The sequence below is a fragment of the Limanda limanda genome, chromosome 13 (genome assembly GCF_963576545.1).
Source record: "Limanda limanda chromosome 13, fLimLim1.1, whole genome shotgun sequence".
Lineage (NCBI taxonomy): Eukaryota > Metazoa > Chordata > Actinopteri > Pleuronectiformes > Pleuronectidae > Limanda > Limanda limanda.
This window is the reverse complement of record NC_083648.1, coordinates 6,025,568-6,047,062: the sequence shown is the minus strand read 5'-3', so window position 1 is coordinate 6,047,062 and position 21,495 is coordinate 6,025,568. Positions and strand designations below refer to the sequence as shown.

General features: G+C 42.7%; 1 protein-coding gene and 1 long non-coding RNA gene across 2 annotated transcripts; one reads left to right on the top strand and one right to left on the bottom strand.

The window, feature by feature from the left end:
- Window positions 1-381: 381 nt before the first annotated feature.
- Window positions 382-1,943, bottom strand: LOC133018016 (uncharacterized). The gene is made up of 5 exons (XR_009682795.1): window positions 1,595-1,943; window positions 1,357-1,503; window positions 1,136-1,202; window positions 857-987; window positions 382-496 (listed from the first exon to the last, which is right to left on the bottom strand). It is a non-coding gene; the product is annotated as an uncharacterized LOC133018016 (long non-coding RNA).
- A 3,105-nt stretch (window positions 1,944-5,048) lies between these two features.
- LOC133017961 (zinc finger protein 260-like) lies at window positions 5,049-14,250 on the top strand. The gene is made up of 2 exons (XM_061084232.1): window positions 5,049-5,193; window positions 12,127-14,250. The coding sequence occupies exons 1-2, from the start codon at window positions 5,163-5,165 to the stop codon at window positions 13,695-13,697; spliced, it is 1,602 nt and encodes a 533-aa protein (XP_060940215.1). The 5' UTR covers window positions 5,049-5,162; the 3' UTR covers window positions 13,698-14,250.
- Window positions 14,251-21,495: the final 7,245 nt, after the last annotated feature.

The following is a 21,495-nucleotide window of genomic DNA, read 5'->3' as shown; positions in this document are numbered from 1 at the left end:
TAACTCGAGTTAGAATCTGCAGAGGAACCCAAGCAAACACAGAGACAAGTATCTGCTCTTTACTTCATGAAACTCAAGAAAACCTTATATGTAGCTTAGTTAATCTTCTGATATAAGTAGTAACTCTTAGTGAGACTAGTCAGGATGACGGCTGGATAACTGGAATCTAATGATATCTAACAAATAGAATTTTTCCCTTCAGTATCAACAGCAAAAATATTGGATCTCAAGAACAGTCAGATCTTGAAAGCTGTGAAACATTGTGTGTAGCACCTCCCAGTGTCCATTACAGGTACAAGCATGTTCAACAAAAAAAATAGTTCACATATATAAAAGAGTGCATGTACATTTTTAAAAAGATGTTTTCTTTATTGATGCTCGTTTCATTTTCCAACGGCCTTTTTCTTCTTCTTTCTGGGTTTGCTCTCGTCTTCCAGAACGACTACTTCCGTCGCCATTCGAACTCTCTTGCTGTTTGAAAGCTCTCGAGCGAGTTCTGTGGACAGAGGGAGGCAGATGATGAGTGTTAACGCGACACAGACAGAACCAGGACGTGAAATATAGAGGCTTTGTAGTTATTTAGTGTAAGAGAATTAAACATGAATCCTTGTTCTAGAAAATTACTCATTGGGAGCTTGTTTTCTTGTGTACACTGTAAATATTCATATATTCAACCTCAAGCTGCATTGACTGTAAATACGAACTGCTGAGTGGAGACAAGCTCAGGTGAAAGTAAAGGTTGAGATCATGATGTTCTCATTTCACCCCCTTCAACACAAAAACTCCCTGTCCCAGCTCGTGTCTGGTTTCTCTTTAACAACACAATGATCCTGTGAGATGAACGTCCGGTCGTCACCTTCAGATGTCGTCGCAGCAGCTGCTGGTTCCTCAGCGGGCGGCTGCACCGATGAAGGTTTCCACACGGCGAGGAACATCAGCCTGGGCCGAGGTGTTCACTTCCACGAGGAGGGTGGGAGGTTCCAGCTCCTGTGGGACGACAGCGGTTGGTCAGTGGATGATCGGCAGCTCAGCAGGTAACTGTGTCTTTTCAATCTTCTTTGTTTCGCAGAATTGTGTTTATTTAAAGCTTGTTATATCATTTACAGGGTTAGGATGTCGGTTAGGATGAACTCACACATGCATTTCAGTTTTTCCAATTCACACAACCTCACAATCTCATCATCTCCTGCGACGGCAGAGTTCTGAAAACAAACACAATACAACATCCATGTTATCTTATATGTGGTTTATTGTTATTTTCAAAACCAGGCCTCGTAAAAAACAATCATCACAACCACAACTGTCTCTACATCACTAAGAGAAGCCACAGTTTGTGTAAGTATTCACAGAACTTACATTTAAGAACTTAACAGACAAGATTCTTTTGGGGTTCATGATTGTTCCCTTCACCGATCGCCGTCTCCAGGTCGTAGATGTTCACCTCGTCATCTACCACCACCTCATATTTATCTCCATCTGGAGACCACCTGACAATGTGTGCAGCTGTTAAAAGTGAACAGAGAAAACAAATTAGTCCAGGATTAATTAAAACTTACAAATATCTCAGTTCATTAAAACACACAAAGAAACTTACTCTGTTTTATGTTTTTGATGAAGGCCAACATCATGTGACGCACGCAGGAATTTAAGCTTTCATCCTCTCTGCAGTGCGCAAAACTCATGCAACGCTTCAAAATGAATGTGCTCGGGCCGTTCAGTGCTGCTTTTCAGTCCTAGAAATTGTTGTTTATTTTTGGTTTTACTGTCGGAGTTTGTTTAATTTAATAATGGAGTATTTCTACTTCACTCCAGGGTTCCTACAGGTTTTAACAAGATAAATTTAAGACTTTTTAAGACCTTTTAGGACCACTTTGAATAGAATTTAAGACCTATTTCACGACCATACTGGCAAAAAGTATGAAGGAAAATTACTATGAAAGAAGAAATAAGTCACAGAACTACTTACAAAGTAAATGTATATCCATTCAAAATAAGAACAATGACTGAACATAACAGTACACAAGTCAAACAAGTCCAAAATGGTAACAAATAGAATCAGAAATAACTGAGCCTTGTAATCAATAAACATGCTTTTTTCACAAACAGTTACCCAGTATGACAGGCACACTCGCTAATGGAGCATTTGACACAGGTGATGGTCCCGAAGCAGGGGCGAACACCAACGAGATGGCAGGAGTTTGTAGTTGGCTTTTCACGGGGGGGGGGGGGTTTGTGTTTATCTGACTGGGCAAGTGACTCTAAAGCCCTTACACCCAATGTTCCAAGTTTTACCGTTTTCTTGCAAAGAGTACAGTGGGCCTCAAAAGCATTCCCTTCCACTGGTTTTAACCCACGCACTGAACGTGTCTTTATGCAACCAAGATGGGTTAAACTTACACTTCCCCATTATTTACAAAAGTCGTCGACACACGAGTAAAATTTCCCTCTTTTCGCTTGATTGCTGCGCACCTGTTCAGTCTCTAGGCCAGTGGTTCTCAAACTTTTTCTGTCATGCCCCACTTTGGAGCTAGAATATTTTTCATGACCCACTCGCTACCCTGCCCTAACAAAATTATGCCCCCCATGCCCCAACAAAATTATGACAAAATGGGCCAAGTTTAACATGTGTATTTACATAAAATACACATAAACATTAAATTCACCTTACTTTGAGGAATTTCTGATTCTTTTTGTGACACTTTTTTCAAAGAATAGTGCAATAACTTTGTTTAAATTCAACTTAATTGAAGTACTTTTGGTGACATTTATCACTACATTCCTCCATCAGTCTGTACTTTTTCAAAAATAGAAAAAAAAATTATTAAATTCTAATCACTTTGTTACAACGATGATGAAGCTCAACCAAAAAGAACACATGCATGTGACTAGGGTGTAATGTTTCTAAGTGTCTTCTTAAATTGTTGTGTCTCATACTGTCAGCTGCCAGAGTTTTCAGACCTAAAATCCACACTGGTCTCTCCTCATGTCCTCCTTCATTCACTGTGAAGCCAAGAGCAAGACAGGCTTCATCCTACTTTCTTTTCAACTTGGTGTTTGAACACTGTCTCTTGTTTGTCACTGACTGGCGGCTGCACGTTAACAAGCTCTGATCTCACTGTGTGTCTCTCGGAGCTAATGAGTGGGGGCGGAGCCCCGGGGCCTGTGTGTTTGTTGTCTGGGGGCACACGCGCGCGCACACGCGCACGCATTCGCCCGCACAACACTGTACAGCAGAGCCGCGGGTTGCCGAAAGAACGTTTTATTTACTGTTCCACCGTTAAAGAGATGCGGACGTCAAAACATTAGTTCCGCCTCACATTTCCCCCTCCCGGTCGCGCGCCCACCTGTAATGCCTCTAGGCACTGGGTGTTCGCCGATAAGACCTCACCGGGGGCTGCAAAGTTAGTGATTATTGGTTCCATGCTGATTTATTTCCTTACGAATTGTTGGCTGGGGGGACATTTTGCAGCGCGGACCTTTCCCCAAAACACATTTACTGGAGAACAAGTGTAACCTTAACCTCCCCGAGGTCAGTATCGCGGCTCCGGACCACTCCGTGAAGAAGGAGGTGGAGGACAGGTAGCCGCTGCAGAGCCGCGGGTTGCGACCACAGACTGTATTGCGACCCCTGGCTACAGCGAAAGAACAATGTGTTTACGGTTCCACCGATAAAGAGATGCCGACGTCAAAACTTATGTTCCGCCTCACATTTCCAGCTCCCGGTCGCGCGACACAGTTTGAGAATCCATACATTTTTAAGACCTGGCCGAATCAAATTTAAGACCTTTTTAAGACTTTTTAAGGCCTAAAATTTCGATTATTAAATTTAAGACGATTTAAGACCCCGCGGGAACCCTGTCACTCTCTTTATACCTTTACTTGTAATGGAATATTACTTTACTGTCTATGTACTTTTACCTCAGTGAATGATCCGAGTTATTCTTCCACAATTGTTTAAGTTTATTTCGTTGCTTATACTTTAGTACTTGTAACTGTCAGCAAAACCGGCCAGTTTATGCAGACTGTTTTATTCTTTTATTTTAGGGTTGGGCTATATATTGTTCTTATGTTCAACTACGGTTTGGGTTATTTTCGTTGTCTTTTATACGTAGCGACTCCCCTCGCATAGTTACCTGCAGCAAAGGAGCGGACGGTTTTATTCGACACAACCTGATCCCTTGTTTCCGCCCCAGTGCAATAAAATCCCTGCCGTCAGCCCGGCACAGATAGGAAACCAAACCGGACGCCAGCTTTGCGGCATTTCTCGGACCGAAAGAACCATCCAAACAACTTTAGCTTAACACCCCTCGCCAAGCGGAACGAGGTAAGGAAGCTGGTCCCATTTACTTTGCTGCGGGTAGTGCGGAAGGGAGTCGCTGTCACGTTAACGAGTCAGATGTCTCACGTGGCGATTTGTTTGTTCATTGTATTTTAACGTTCGTGTTTGGTTTTAATGATTAAAATCTTTGTAACTTGTAACTGTCATTACAGTTTTACGGTGTCACTACGGCAAACCAGATGTGAGAATAAAGAGCCGTGTACATCAGTTCAAGAGACTCAGCGTTTGTGTGGAGAAGCGGGGGGCCGTTACAGTACTTGTTTAACAAGTAGCCTACATGTAACAGAGTATTTCTACTGTGAATAATTGTTATTTTATTAAAAAAATTAATAATTTATGCAGTGTCATAACTGCATCTCTGACGTTTATAACAAGCCAGATCGTTTAAAAATCGGTTGAAAATTGATTTTTTTTGAGCAAGTAGTTTTGAACAATATTATGGGTGAGCGAGATGCCCCGTAGCAAGATGGCCGCCATGTGCGGACGTCCGGCTCTGTCGAACGAGACATCTAGTCTTTATATATAAATCTATGGTCTTTGTCCCCTCAGAGACTCAGAGAGGAGCAACATGGCCGCCATGCAGCTGCTGCGGGTGCTGGTACATGAGCGGATCCGCGCTGCCGCTGAAGACTTCCTGCTGCAGGTGGAGGAAGGAGGAGGAAAGGCTCAAGTCCCGGAGCTGAGAGCGATGCTCACCGAGCGGCTCGCGGCGGCGGGAGAGCAGATCCTCGCGGGACTTGAGGAAACCTTGTTAGAGTCCGAGGAGCGAGTGGAGCGGACCGAGCTGGAGATCTGCCGCCAGAGGAGGCTGCTCGATGCCGTGATGCAGCCCGAAGTCCGGCTGCACAGAGCAGGTCAGTCCCGGGAGCAGGGGGGGGCGGGGGTCATGTTGTGGAGGGCCGGACCAACAGGCTGAACTCAATTCTACTCATATTCATTTGATAAGCTTCTACTGGTAAGAGTAAACGTTATGATTACGTCATTACGGTAAGCGTGCTGCGTCATTTCCTGTTTTTCGCTGCCGCTGGTCGCTCTCTGAACTAGCTCCTCTGCTAACAGCTGTTTCTCTGCATCACTCCGGCTACAATCAACGGTCTGTAGTTAAACAGCCACACATCCCAGCCCCTCCTCTGGTGCTCAGTGACTCTGTGTTCTGTGTGAGCTCAGCCTCGTAGTCTAACAGGCTGATACAGCAGCGATGGCTTCTCTCTCTCTCTCTTGCTCCGAGTGTCTCATGTTTACTGACTCCTCCGCCTCCATTAACAGTTGTGCTACATGTAATAAATGCAGTGTGTTGGTAGCGATGGAGGAGAGGCTTAGCGACTTAGAAGCTCGGCTCCGCAGCTTAGAAGCTCCGTTAGCTGAAGTTAGCTTAGCTGCCGCGGAGCTACGTAGCTTAGCCACAGTTAGCAGTCCCTGGACCTGCCCCGTGCAGCCGGGAGCCCAGGGCGGCTGGGTGACGGTCCGGAGGGGGCACAGTGCTACCCTTAAAGAGCCCACGATTAAAGAGCCACCAGCTCACGGTTCAAACAGATTCTCCAGCGACCACAGTCAGCTGCATCCCAGGGACCAGAGCCGGGGCATCGAATCCAAACTGAAGCTGCTAGCTGGAACTAAACGTAAATACAGTAAAATAATAATTCACGTCGGCAGCAACGACTCCCAGCTTCGCAGGTCGGAGGTCACTGAAGTTAATGTTGAGTCGGTGCTTTTGCAGAAACGGTGCAGGACACAGTAGTTTCCTCTGGCCCTCTCCCTAACACAGTGGTTCTCAAACTGCGCGACCGGGAGGAGGAAATGTGAGGCGGAACTAATATTGTAGCCGAACTAATGTTTTGACGTCTGCATCTCTTTTACGGCGGAGCAGTAAACAAATCACTCTTTCGCCCTAGCCAGTGGTCGGCAGCCCGCGGCTTCAGCCCCTCTGCAGCGGCTCCCTGTGCAGTTTTGTGCACACGCTCAGGCCCGGGGCTCCGCCCCGCCCCTACTCACTCGCTCAGAGACACACACAGGAGATCAGAGCTCGTTCACGTGAAGCAGCCGGTCAGGGACAAACAAGTCTGAAAAGTGAAAACTCTATGAGACCAAACAAATTAAGAAGACACTTAGAAACATTACACCCCAGTCACATGCATGTGTTCTTTTTGGTTGAGCTTTATCATCTTTGTAACAAAGTGATTTTAATTGAATAAATTTTTTCTCTATTATTGAAAAAGTACAGACTGATGGAGGGATGTAGTGATAAATGTCACCAAAAGTACTTTAATTATGTTGAATTTAAGCAAAGTTATGGCACGATTTGTTGGAATAAGCGCATAAGGTCACAAAAAGTAGTTTGAAAAGGGATTTTTCAACTTTTTGTCAGAAATTCATGAAAGTAATGTGGATTTAATGTTCATGTGTATGGTATGTAAATACACATGTTAAACTTGGCCCAATTTGTTGGGGCGGGGGAGCAGGTGGGGAATGAAAAATATTTTAGACCCAAAGTGGGGCATGACAGAAAAAGTTTGAGAACCACTGCCCTAAAACAACAGGTGAGGACATGTTGAGCCGCATGTTGTCTTTTACCCGCTGGCTGTCCAGGTGCTGTCCTGTAAACGGTTCCGGGCTTTATAGATAATTGGCAAACTTTTTGGAGGAAACCTGGTCTTGTTAGAAGTGACGCGTTCATCCCACTTGGGATGGAGCAGCTCTCTTATCTAGGAATATTACCCAGTCTGTCACATGACAACCCAGAGTTGGGACCAGGAAGCAGAGCTGCAGTGCTACACACTTCTCTGCGCTCTCTCTGGATCAGTCACACAACCCCGTAGAGATCGTGTCTGTCCACCGTCAGATTAAATGATTTAAATTAAACAATAACAGAGCCAGAACTCCACACTAAAATCGAATTCAAATTAAAACAACCTCTGCAAAAGTCAAAAGTGCAGGACGAGTCAGGTCAGTTTCGAGGATATTACTGGGGAAAATATATTAGCATGCTGATTGAGGATTGTTCATCTGTTCATCTTGCCTATTTCCATTGATTTATCTATCAATTGTAAAATATGTTTACAGACGATTCCAATTGTTTGGCTAACTATTTATATCTCTGGCATTGCATTAGCGTTTTTTTACAAACTTTTTTCTCATCTTATTCTACAGAACAATGCCACGTGCACTGTCTCGTGTGTGGAGACATTTCACCCCATCCAATGTAGAAGGAAAGGCTGTGGACATTAGCAAATACTGTGCAAAGACCTATGTTCAGAATGCCACAACGATGCAGAAGCATATAGTCAAGTGCCCGAAGTTTCCTCAGGGCTCAAATCAGCCTATGACAAAACAAAATGTTTGTATTTGTGTCTGTAAATGACAAGGTAAATACAGTTAGTATAAATTACCCACAACATTTCCAGTTTCTTCCCGTTAATTCACGTATATTCCCGTTAATTCCCATGGAAAGTTTCCAACTTTGAATGTTCCCGGAATTTTGCAACCCTAATTACAACATAGGTTTATTGCCTTTAACTGAGACGTGGCTGCATCCTGATGAATATATCAGTCTAAATCAGAGGTCTTCAACGTTTTTCCGGCCAAGGACCCCCAAACAGGTGGAGAGATGGAGCAGGGACCCCCTACTATAAATATTGCATAAAATTGTGTTTTATATTAAACTGGACCTAGTGCCATGTTCAACATAACTACCCTGATATTGTGCATTCAATACTAAGCTATTCAAATATTACACGGGTTCATATATTCATGTTTTTAATTTAAACATGTGCAAGGTACAGGATGGCCATGCCACTGCCATTTATAAACATACAGTTGGTACGGAAAGTATTCAGACCCCTTTAAAATTTTCACTCTGTTTCATTGCAGACATTTGCTAAAATCTAAAAAAGTTAATTTTATTTTTCATCAATGTACACTTAGCACCCCATCTTGACAGAAAAAAAACAGAAATGTAGACATTTTTGCAAATTTATTAAAAAAGTAAAACTGAAATATCACATGGTCATAAGTATTCAGAACCTTTGCTCAGTATTGAGTAGAAGCACCCTTTTGAGCTAGTACAGCCATGAGTCTTCTTGGGAATGATGCAACAAGTTTTTCACACCTGGATTTGGAGATCCTCTGCCATTCTTCCTTGCAGATCCTCTCCAGTTCCGTCAGGTTGGATGGTGAACGTTGGTGGACAGCCATTTTCAGGTCTCTCCAGAGATGCTCAATTGGGTTTAGGTCAGGGCTCTGGCTGGGCCAGTCAAGAATGGTCACAGAGTTGTTCCGAAGCCACTCCTTTGTTATTTTAGCTGTCTGCTTAGGGTCATTGCCTTGTTGGAAGGTGAACCTTCGGCCCAGTCTGAGGTCCAGAGCACTCTGGAAGAGGTTTTCTTCCAGGATATCTCTGTACTTGGCCGCATTCATCTTTCCTTCAATTGCAACCAGTCGTCCTGTCCCTGCAGCTGAAAAACACCCCCATAGCATGATGCTGCCACCACCATGTTTCACTGTTGGGATTGTATTGGGCAGGTGATGAGCAGTGCCTGGTTTTCTTCACACATACCGCTTAGAATTAACGCCAACAAGTTCAATCTTGGTCTCATCAGACCAGAGAATCTTATTTCTCATAGTCTGGGAGTCCTTCATGTGTTTTTTGGCAAACTCTCTGCGGGCTTTCATATGTCTTGCACTGAGGAGAGGCTTCCGTCGGGCCACTCTGCCATAAAGCCCCGACTGGTGGAGGGCTGCAGTGATAGTTGACTTTGTGGAATTTTCTCCCATCTCCCTACTGCATCTCTGGAGCTCAGCCACAGTGATCTTTGGGTTCTTCTTTACCTCTCTCACCAAGGCTCTTCTCCCACGATTGCTCAGTTTGGCTGGACGGCCAGGTCTTAGATTATGGAGGCCACTGTGCTCTTAGGAACCTTGAGTGCTGCAGAAATTCTTTTGTAACCTTGGCCAGATCTGTGGCTTGCCACAATTCTGTCTATGAGCTCCTTGGGCAGTTCCTTCGACCTCATGATTCTCATTTGCTCTGACATGCACTGTTAGCTGTAAGGTCTTATATAGACAGGTGTGTGCCTTTCCTAATCAAGTCCAATCAGTTTAATTAAACACAGCTGGACTCCAATGAAGGAGTAGAACCATCTCAAGGAGGATCAGAAGAAATGGACAGCATGTGAGTTAAATATGAGTGTCACAGCAAAAGGTCTGAATACTTATGACCATGTGATATTTCAGTTTTTCTTTTTTAATAAATTTGCAAAAATTTCTACATTTCTGTTTTTTTCTGTCAAGATGAGGTACTGAGTGTACATTAATTAGAAATAAAATGAACTTTTTTGATTTTTGCCAATTGCTGCAATGAAACAAAGAGTGAAATATTTATAGGGCTCTGAATACTTCCCGTACCCACTGTACATCTTGCATACAACACTGAGCTATTAAAGTAATTCACAGATTCATGTTTTTATTTTAAACATACATGTAGAAGAGACAGTGAAAACTCATCTGTGGATGGCACACATACTCCCACATTAGTGAGATGTCCGACCCTGATGGCTAGCACACAACTTATCTAATCTTAGATGGATGGAGCTTGTCAGGCAGAGGGTCAAATCAGCCTCACAATATGTTGGATGCATGTTAATGTGTATTGAAAGACAATTAAATTTGTGGAAAAAAAAGAAAAAAAAAATTATAAAAAATTTAAAAAATTGTCTAATCAACCAAAGATTTCGCGGACCCCCTGCAGTACCTCCGCGGACCCCCTAGGGGCCGCGGACCCCCTGTTGAAGACCTCTGGTCTAAATTAATCTACTCCCCCCAGTCATATAAATTCACACGTTCACAGAGAATTCAGCCGAGGAGGTGGATTTGCAGCTATTTTTAACTCCAGTCTATCAATTAATCCTAAACCTAAACTCAGCTACAACTCATTTGAATGTCTTGCACACCAATCCAAGAAACACCAACAGCCAATCATACTTGCTGCAGTTTACCGTGCTCCTGGGGCTTATACTGAATTTTTTACGGAATTTCCAGAGTTTTATCAGACCTAGTCCTAAAGACCGATAGCATTATTATTGTTGGTGACCTTACTATTCATGTTGACAATAATAAAGATTAGGGATGGGCATTCGATTAAATTGTCTTATTCGATTGTCAGGAGTGTTAATGACGAATTTTCGATAAATCGTTAATATTTTTATATTAAAATTCACCATTTATAGGCTGTTAAAATGGAGTGAAAATAGAAAAAATACAGCGTGTTTCCTCATTGAGATCTTTATTGCAAGATCAACAACTCTTGTGGCAGTTAAACGGGATCCGATCAATGGTTACAGTTGAAAATATGCGCTGTTGTACTCTTAAGCCCCGCTGAGAGAGCAGCTAGCCGCTGAGAGCTAGCTGGATTTCGCGGTTCTCGACCTCTTACTCCGGTTGTTGTCACGTCATCACTCCCGGAACCCCTCAACCAGACCCGGCTTTGTCCGGGTCCAAAGGGGCTAGCTTTGGAGCTAGCCTCTGCTAGCTCCGGAGGCTAGCTGTGGAGCTCGGCTTCATGTCCGCACACGGACCCTCAGTCTACTGGGAGGGAACCCAGACAGACCCGGGTCTGGGTGAGGGGTTCTGGGAGTGAGGAAGTGACAACAACCAGACTGAGAGGTCGAGAACCATCAAATCCAGCTAGCTCTCAGCGGCTAGCTGCTGGTCTCTTCAGCGGGGCTTGTAGAGTATAACTCCGGGATGCTTCCTACAGCTGCTAACATCCTCGCTTTGCTGCATTCAGGTAACTCAGTTATTCCGACCTCCTACTTGAAGAAGAGCAGTGGACTCCTCATGCGCTCATGGAGACGTATAGCTTCGCAGTGTTGGCAGTGAACGCAACAGAATTTAGTCTGACAAAACAATGTCATCGACAAAATTCTTCAAAGCATTCAACACGGCCCAGCTGACTGGCACTCACTTTCAAGCAGCTGTAAAGTGAAGGAGGGGAGTTGTGTTTGTGGTGACCGGCGGTATTTAAAAAACAGCGCGGGTGGAAAATGGCTGAGGGAGGGCAGTCCCCGTCTGATCGACAAAAAGGGCAGAAAAACTTCTCTTGTATGGGAACACTTCAGATTCAAAGATTCCGACGAGGATTAGAACCCCACAATGTAGCGACCGCGCCGCGCAGCGCCATTCTCCATTACCCGTTCAATGTCGGGGTTCGGGGGTAAATGTTGATGGTCCTCATAGCCATCCCCCACCCCTCTCTTTCTCTCTCTGTCTGTCTGCTTGTGTGTTAGTGGTGGGGGGGCAGATGGGGACATTTAATAATGATAGGAAATTTCAAAGTTCTCATATACAAAATGTTTTTTTGGAGAGAAATACTGAATATATGCATCATGTTTTCAAACTCAAAAGTAATCGTTTGAATAATCGTGATTTCAATATTGTCCAAAATAATCGTGATTATGATTTATTTCCATAATCGAGGAGGAACCGCTCACAGGCTAACGTTAGCTAGCATCAGCTCAAGCAGCGGAGTTAATACGCCACTTCCTGTCTCTGTCTGCTGCACCCGGCTGCTCCACCTCTCACCTGAATATTGAGGAGGATTTGATGCTGAACAAGTCTGTGCAGAAAACCTGCTGCTGTGAAGGAAAAACGTTTTGACGTTTTATGCTGCTTCCTTTACGAGCTGCGTCGTTACACCAACTGTAAACAACCTCAACATCTCTACTTCCTGACACAAATTTTTCAAAACACTTTAGGAAACTCTGAAATGATAAACGTGTGTATTTGTGTTTCAGTGTGTCCTGCAGATGTCCAGCAAGTGATGGTGATTAAAGAAGAGGTTTCCTCTGAGGAGCAGCTGTGGAGCCCCCTTGTGGACCAGGAGGACCCAGAGCCCCACCACATTAAAGAGGAACAGGAGGATCCGTGGACCAATCAGGTTGGACAGCAGCTTCAAGGACTGGAGGAGCCTGATATCAAGTTCACATTGACTCCTGTCGCTGTGAAGAGTGAAGAAGATGAAGAGAAACTTAAATCGTCAACGCTTCATCCGAGTGAGACGAAGGAGAACAGATCGGACTGTGGAGGACCAGAACCAGCCAGGAACTCAGGTCCTGGTGGACGTTTACAACTGATGGTGATTAAAGAAGAGGTTCCCCCTGAGGAGCTGCAGTGGAGCCCCCTTGTGGACCAGGAGGACCCAGAGCCCCCCCACATTAAAGAGGAACAGGAGGATCCGTGGACAAATCAGGATGGACAGCAGCTTCAAGGACTGGAGGAGCCTGATATCAAGTTCACATTGACTCCTGTCGCTGTGAAGAGTGAAGAAGATGAAGAGAAACTTAAATCATCAAAGTTTCATCCGAGTGAGACGAAGGGGAACAGAGCGGACTCTCGAGGACCAGAACCAGCCAGGAACTCAGGACCTGGTGGATGTTTACAACCACGTCCTGAGGACAAGACTGACTCTTCTGAGACTGAAGTCAGTGAGGATGATTGGATGGAGACCAGGGAAACTCAGACAGGTTTAAATACAAGAAATAACAAACAGCCTCCAAGTGATATGGGATGTAAGACAGAAAAACCGTTTAGTTGCTCTGAGTGTGGTAAAAGATTTAAACATAGGGGCAATCTAAATATACATATGAGGCTTCATACAGGAGAGAAACTATTTAGTTGCTCTGAGTGTGGCAAAATATTTAACAAAAGATCAAATCTAAATACACATATGATGACTCATACAGGAGAGAAACTATTTAGTTGCTCTGAGTGTGGCAAAATATTTAACATAAGATCAAATCTAAATACACATATGATGACTCATACAGGAGAGAAACCGTTTAGTTGCTCTGAGTGTGGTAAAAGATTTAACAAAAGATCAAATTTAACTAGACATATGATGACTCATACAGGAGAGAAACCGTTTAGTTGTTCTGAGTGTGGTAAAACATCTAACCACAGGTCACATATTAATGCACATATGAGGATTCATACAGGTGAGAAACCGTTTAGTTGCTCTGAGTGTGGTAAAACATTTAACCACAGATCACATCTAAATTCACATAAGAAGAGTCATACAGGAGAGAAACCGTGCAGTTGCTCTGAGTGTGGTAAAATATTTAACCAAAGGTGCGATCTAAATACACATATGAGGATTCATACAGGTGAGAAACCGTTTAGTTGCGCTGAGTGTGGTAAAGGATTTATCCAAAGGTCAACTCTAAATACACACATGAGAATTCATACAGATGAGAAACCGTTTAGTTGCTCTGAGTGTGGTAAAAGATTTAAGCGAAGGAGCGATCTAAATAGACATGTGAGGATTCATACAAGAGAGAAACAGTTTAGTTCCTCTGAGTGTGGTTAAAGAGTTAAAGGAGACATATTATGCCCATTTTACCGCAGTTGATATGGTTCATTGGGGTCTTAATGAAATGTCTGTAACATATTTTGGTCAAAATACCACAAGGATCACTTAAAACAGCACCCTTTTTACAACAGCCCTCAGATTGACCTGTTTTGAGTGCCCCGCCCCCCTCTCACCCCCCTCACCTCTCCTTCACGAGATACAGAGACCCAGATTTTTAGCTATCCATTACCTCTGTAGAAATATGGCTACTGGAGACGACGATACAATCTTGCAACCATATCGTTTTGAACCAGAGTCAGGTGGGACGGTTTTTGGGACGGTAGCAATGCTAGAGCCCAAAATTAATTTGTAGAAGCACTACAAAAGTGGAATTTTCATAATATGACCCCTTTAAGATTCAGTCCTATTGTACGATACTTGAGGATTAATAAAGGAGAGAAGTGATTCAGTTGCAACTTTTGCAACAAAAGATTTATTAGGATATATCAGCAGATATTCATATTATACATATTCATAGTTCACTGTTTTAAGTAGACTATTAACAGTTTTATGTCCCTAGAAAATATAACTCATTCAATAACACGAAAGATTTGTGTTTAAATATCTTGTTTCTACATAATTTATCTATTTTTCATAAAGTCCTTCATGTCATTTTAAGGTTAAAGTGTGTTCCTTGCACCGTATGAATGTGTGTTCTTAACTAGATCATTAAATATGTTTGTTTTAAGACAATGGTTTCTTGGTTTGTGAGATTCAATGACAGTGTGTGTTCTCCTTTATGTATTGAATGTGTTTCCAAGAATAAAACTCTAATAAAAAGATAATGGCATCCTCGCCCTCCTCCTCTTTGTTTCTGTACGAACGGAGGCTGCACTGGCTACAGTTGAATTGTCTCATCATGAGACAAATTAATCCGCTTCTCACAGTCAGAGATGTTTGTTACGTTTGACGTGAAGTCGGAACTGGGCAATTTCAGGTCAGAATATCTGAAATACGAGTCGTCTGGAACACAGCTGTGATAGAATTCTGGAGATATAAGAGGCTGGAAACAACAAAGTTATCTACGTGTATTTAATTAGGGGCTTTCTGCAGAAAGGATCAACACAGGGAAACCGCAAGGGTCTCAGAGTGAAGATGAAGAACAGTCAAATACAAGGGTCTTATATACCAGGGGATAGGGCTGTCTCTCTGATCCAATCAAGACAGGTTCCCATAGGTGGGGGAAGGACAGGAAACTAAACATAACAGCTGATTCACATGTGTTTCCTAAGGTGATAAGAAGAGATACACTCCTTCCTTTGATAGGTAATTAAGTCGCAAAAGGTCTCACATTATTGACGTCATAAACAGTTCCCACCAGAAAACAGCTCAAGTCATCAAACATCTGTTGTATGTAAATACAAGTCATCAAAGTCTCTTGAGAAGGCTTCAAACACTTACTATCCAAATATAAAATACTTTTTCAACCTTGCTTAGTTAATTTTCTACTACATTTCCCTTCTTTTTGTCATTTATTGACAACTTAAGAGAAGGAAAAAATCAAATACATCAATTCACCAGGATTTCAAAATGCATCATCATCATCACTGTAGTGTAAAACAAACTGCCTTTGTCATTGACGGTATGCGTCTTTAAATGGGAGGAAGGATTGATAAAAGCAGATTAAACAGACATCACAACAACATCAGATTCTTCATCATTATCAAAAGGGTTCTGGGGAGGAAACCAGTCAGGGAGGGGAAACACATCTTATATTATCGTGACTGTAGATCCAATTGGTGTGTCATCTGGCAGAACAAACCATAGGGACACAGCTGGCATGCCCCATAAAGCCCATGGAGGCTACAGTAACCAAACTGTGAGTATAAAGGTGTAGTGTGGGGGAGACATACGTGCTAAAAGAAGTGTGGCATGTTGATACGAGCAAACACTCTCTGTAGCTTCAAAGGGAAACAAATCACAAATCCCCTATCGCACAGGATGCTTGGAACCCAACAAATCAGACTGGCCTGGGAGATTGGCTTGAATGTTCCAAAAACGAAATTCGTGTCAAGAGTTATCAGTCAGCGGGAGATCGCTGCCATCAATATTGAGAGAACAGTTCCTCTACTGCCACTCCGACCCAGCTGACTGAAGTGATGCCACGGAGGTCAGTGTTTCATCGTCGTCTTCTCAGGTGTGTGTGTATTATGTGATTCTCCGAAGCAACTATTACCAACAGCTGTGCTGGTCAGCACTGCCCCCTCTTTACTGATCCTTTGTTTTAATTATTCAGTGTGGGTGCAGCAGGTGGATGTTCTGGTTCTGGGACTCTCTTGCAGTGACTGGCATGAATCCACGTTGTCCTCTCAGTGGCCTTCACCGCCGTGTGGGGTGTTAACAGGATTTGGTACGGTCCTGTCCAGCGTCTGTGTCCGCCTTAGGTCTTTCACTATCACCCCAACCGGGCTTCAGGTCATGAAGTGGTCCAGTTGCCAGTTTAGGGAGTGCGTCTTTAACCTGTTTGTGAATGGCAGATAAAGCAGAAGAGAGATTTGTACAATAACGTAGCATTTCATCTTCACAGAGAGTTGTTGAAGGCAACTGTCTTTTAACAGGTCCAATGCCCGTGTTCGCTGGGCGTCCGAACAGAATCTCAAATGGGCTCAATCCATATTTTGGTCTGACTCTCATTCTCATTTGCATGAGAACCAGTGGGAGAGCCTAAGTCCACAGCAATCCAGTTTCCTCAAAGCATTTAGCCAATTTGTTTTTCAATGTCCCATTTTGTCTTTCCACCGCTCCAGCACTGGCTGGGTGATAAGCACAATGTTGTCTTAAATCAATGCCCAAATATTTGCTTAATTCTTTTATTGCCACACTAACAAATGGGGTACCGTTGTCACTACTGATTTTACTTGGGATTCCCCATCTGGGAATAAGTTCAGTGATCAGCGCTTTAGCTACGGCAACTGTGTCTTGTTTCGATGTGGGGTAAACCTCCACCCATTTAGAAAACATATCAACTATAACCAAGCAATATTTTTTCCCCTCACTCGGTGTTAGCTCAATAAAATCCATCTTCGATCATTTTAAAACATGATCCTTCCCATGCATTAACTTTGCAAAATGAGGAAACAGATATTTTGGCAAACAAGGTTTCTCATCAGGACCCACCCACACCCCATGTGTGTGTGTGCAACCACTTCTCTTCCAAAGTCCACGCTCCTCCACTGTTGCTCTAAGTTGAAGTTCTTGTAGGTCAGCCGTGGGGGTGGTGGGGTCGACCTGTAATAGAATGTGTGAAGCAGATAGTGGCTGGCGAGCAAATGCTTTTGCTGCTCCATCCGCCCTGGCATTTCCTTGTGATACTTGGTCATTATTAGAGGTGTGAGCATCACATTTACATACTGTATCCTGTTTTGGGAGGAGGACAGCTTCACGCATCTGAGACACTAGAGCATGGTGTTCAATTGGTTTGCCTGATGGTGTAAGGAGTTCTCTGTGTTTCCAAATCGTGCCAAAATCATGTACTACACCAAATGCATATCTACTGTCAGTGTAGATATTCACCCTTTTCCCCTTAGCCAATTTGCATGCTTCAATGAGAGCAGTGAGCTCTGCTGCCTGTGCAGACAGAGAAGCAGGGAGAGGTCGTGCAATCAATGTATCATGTGCTGCTACCACAGAGAAACCAACTAGATTTGCTCCTGTGTCTGAATTGCGAGATGCTGATCCATCCACAAACAGTTCAAAGTCTGGATTCTGCAAACGTGTTTCCTGTAAATCTGGTCTGTGGAAACAAACTTCGGTTATTGTTACTACACAATTATGTTGCTCACCATCTCCTTCTGTTGGAAGAAGAGTAGCTGGGTTAAGAACATTACATCTTTTCACAGTGATGTTAGCATTTCCAAAAGAATAGCATGTTATCGATAGCATCATACACATAGCATTTGGGATCAAGTTTTGCTCAGAAAAAAGCTACACGTCTCTGTTTACCCCCCTTGATCTGGGAGTAGCACTGATGTCATCTACTCCCCCTTTCTTGTCATCTGGTTGTGTGAAAGGTTGGTCAGGGTCGTGTGGTCATAAAGTCGAGTGGTCGTTTGTGGGGTCAGTTTCAAGTCAGTGAAAGCTTTCTTGTGTCATCAGTCTATATAACTTTGCTATATGCTGTTAAGCCCATGTGCGATTGCGCTGAGGGACTCTTCGAGGACAGCATAGTTAACATACATTTGCAGGAATGACATCATTTATTTCTTCGTAACAGTTTATGAATCTTTGAATTACTGTTACTCTATTAGGGGAGAGGGACTGCCCTCTGCTGTGATCACATGCCCTAAAATTAAACTTTTACATTTACAAACCTATACTTTTACAAACTTATACTTTAACAAACTGCAGTTTTTCAGGCTTGCCTTATGTCCTTATGCAGCTAAATGTTTTAAGAGAGCCACAGTATCATTGTCACAATATTCTTCAGTTGAAGCACAAATCATTATAGTGTCAACATATCGTAAATGTGCACTTCCTGGTGTTATATCTAATGATCTTAAGCTTTTTAGTGCCTGGTTGTAAATGGTCAGTGATTCACAAAAGCCTTGACGTAGGCATGTGAATGTATAACTTTCTCTGTTGAACTCAAATACAAACCAGTATTATCTATCTTTATCAATGTAAACACTGAAGAATGCATTTGCCCGATCAACAACAGAGAATAATTTACTATCCTTCAGAACTTGCTAAAGGATTGTTTGAAGAATTTGGAACCGACGAAGCGCATTGTTGTACTGCGGCGTTGACAACATACAAATTTTGGATGAATCGCAAATCAACAGTTTGTGTTTTATCAAAAATACTTTTCACCGGAAAAAATCAGAGTGTGCACTAGTGAATCCTTGCAAGGAACAATTACACCTGCCCTCAATAGAGAGTTGAAAACTGGTGTAATACCATCGATGGCTTTCTGTTACAGTAGATATTGTCAGATCATGGTGTAATAACCACAGGTTCCATGTGTTAATTAAACCCACATCATGATTACCTCTGAGCCCTTAAAATGTTGTTTGTATAAACTAAATATGCATGTGCATATTGGGCTTCTGTATTTGTGTCTGGTACCAGTTAAACAACCTTGAAAGTGTAAATAACAGATGTAAATCATTTTCTAAACACTTTAAAAAATTGATTTTACTTACCCACGGGATCTGATATCTTTTCCCAAATGTCAGCATTGACACATTTTTGTATCCACGGTCGCAAGTCTTGCCATTCATCATTTTTGTTTTTGACAGCAAGTCATGTGAGTGTGAACCAGGAACATCAAAAAAGGAAAGCATCCTCTGAACATCTGTGAAGGAACTGAGAGGGTGACTACAGAAACAGCACATCTATGTTCTTTCCAGAACATGCAACTTAGTGTTGAATTTTCTTTCACACTACTTTCCCTACAACTTATTTTTTCAAACCTGCATCTCTCCCTTTGTGTTTGAGTGCAGTGAAGTTTAAATCTTTTGGATGCATATACGTGGTGTCTGTTCTTAATGTGACTGAATGTGCCTTGTCCACTAGATCTTTGTCGATTTGATGTGACAACAGATGAGCAAAGCTTCCATTCTATGCATATAACAGTGAAGCAGCATTACACTTAATATAATCTCTTTCCCTATGTTGTGCAATAGGAGTAGACTTGACATTGGCTAATTATTAATAATCATGAAATATGATTATTAAAATAATAAAAATTATCTATCAAAAATAATTAAATTATTAATTGAAGATGATCAGTAATCAAATAACAATAAAACCACTAATGAGAAAATAGGAATTATCAATTAGAAAGTACAAGCTATCAATTAACAATGATAAGGTTATCAACCAAGAATAATGAAAATAATTAGTCAAAAACAATAAAATTATCAATTTAAGAATAATGCTATCTATATTAATAATTGAGAAAGGGGGGCACCACCCTGGTTTCCAGGGACCAACGATGTCAAGCTATAATTATCAGTCTCATAATGATAAATGTCAAATTAATAATGTCAATATTTTAATATTAACGATTACTTAATAAACAGTGAAGGCTTCTAAGTTCGAGCACAGGCAATCATAATCCAGCTGCAATCACACACTTATGCACAAATAATCACAGACTACAGATACTTTAATTACAAAAGTATTTATTAAAAAGGGGAAATAAAGTTATAATGTTATTCAATGATTTATCATTTTAACAAGCTCCGATATTTCAAAGATAAACACAGCAGCACTTATCACAATTCAGAAAATACATGTAAAACCTGCGGTCTACCTATGTATGTCTGTCTCTGTGTGTGTGTGTCTGTGTCAAAGTGTCTCTCTGTGTGGGTGTGTCTATGTGTGTGTATGTGAAATAAAGTTAGTGTTATTTAATGATTTATCATTTTAACAAACTCCCATATTTCAAAGATAACAACAGCAGCTTATCACAATTTAGAACACGCATGTAACCTCTGGTCCATCTATGTGTCTCTGTGTGTGTGTATCTGTCTGTGTCTATCAAGGTGTGTGTGTGTGTGTGTGTGTGTGTGTGTGTGTGTGTGTGTGTGTGCGAGAGAGAGAGAAAAAGAAGGGGCGTGGCGATGACGCGTAGTGACATCACATCTAAGATGGAGGCCGATCATGATTCGTGGAATCAAGGCCTAAAAACTCTCAAAATGGCGGATTGACTACAAAACAAGATGGCGGAGCCGTTATGAATTTAGAGCCAGGATGGGAGGAGAAAGAGAGCGGAGGCGTGGCAATAATAGACTCAAAATGGTGGGTTAACTTGCGTTATTCAAGATGGAGTCTATGTTAATGACACCATGTGGCCGGAGCGCACACTGGTGGTCGTCACATGAATTACACAAAGGAAATTTTAGACAAAGAGAATTCTTATCTCTGCTTGGCTTTGGGGGCCGAATGGTTAATTCGGCCCCCAATTAAACTAACATCTGCCCAGATAATCAAGTCTCTTACTGTACCACCCTCGCGGTGTGTCTGCGCCTCGGCGCGAATGTGTCGGGGGCCAGTGAATCACGTGGTCTCTCTCACGAGCGGAGCTCCGGAGCTCAGCCGCTGGACCGGACAAGGAGCGGATTTTCTCGTGCTCCGTGACGGAATGAAACTTCGTCTTCTTCTGTAACAGCGGAGAACGTGCTGCTTTACAGGAACGGAGTGAATTGTCTCTTACTCCTCAGCGGGATGAACATCGCGCTTCTGCAGGGGACGGCTGGTTTGAAGCCGTTTGTAGATCGTTGGAGAGAGAATAAAAGTAAAGTCCGTGTGGAAAATGAAACAGTTTGAGATCGTCCAGCGAGCAATTTCCTGTTTGATCTTTCCAAGTTAAAACAGGAAAAGTCCTTTTCAAAATAAAAACGTCGACTAAGATAAAAGAATAAATGAATGAAATGAATTGAAATGAATAAAACAAAACGTCTTATCGCCTCCATTAGTTTACTGAGTCGTCTGGTAAAGCCTCGGGAGGCCTAGTGGTAACTTCAGCGTTGGAGTAGAAAAAGAGGACAAAGAAGTTAGTTGCCTCCTTAAGTTGCTGGGTTAACTGGTGAGACCCCGGGGGGGGTCTCGTTGTCACATCAGCATCGGAGGAAAAGAGCGAGGTTTCTGTGAGCTCAGCCTTTTTAAGTCATGTTCCAGGTGACTCCCCCCTGGGAGGAGGGGTCAGGGGTCAGTGTGGCCCCCGGCCAATTAACTATCAGAATTTGGCCCCAAGGGGCGGGCTTCGCCCTCAGCGGACATCTCAGGTTTCATTTGGATCTCAGCAGAGCTG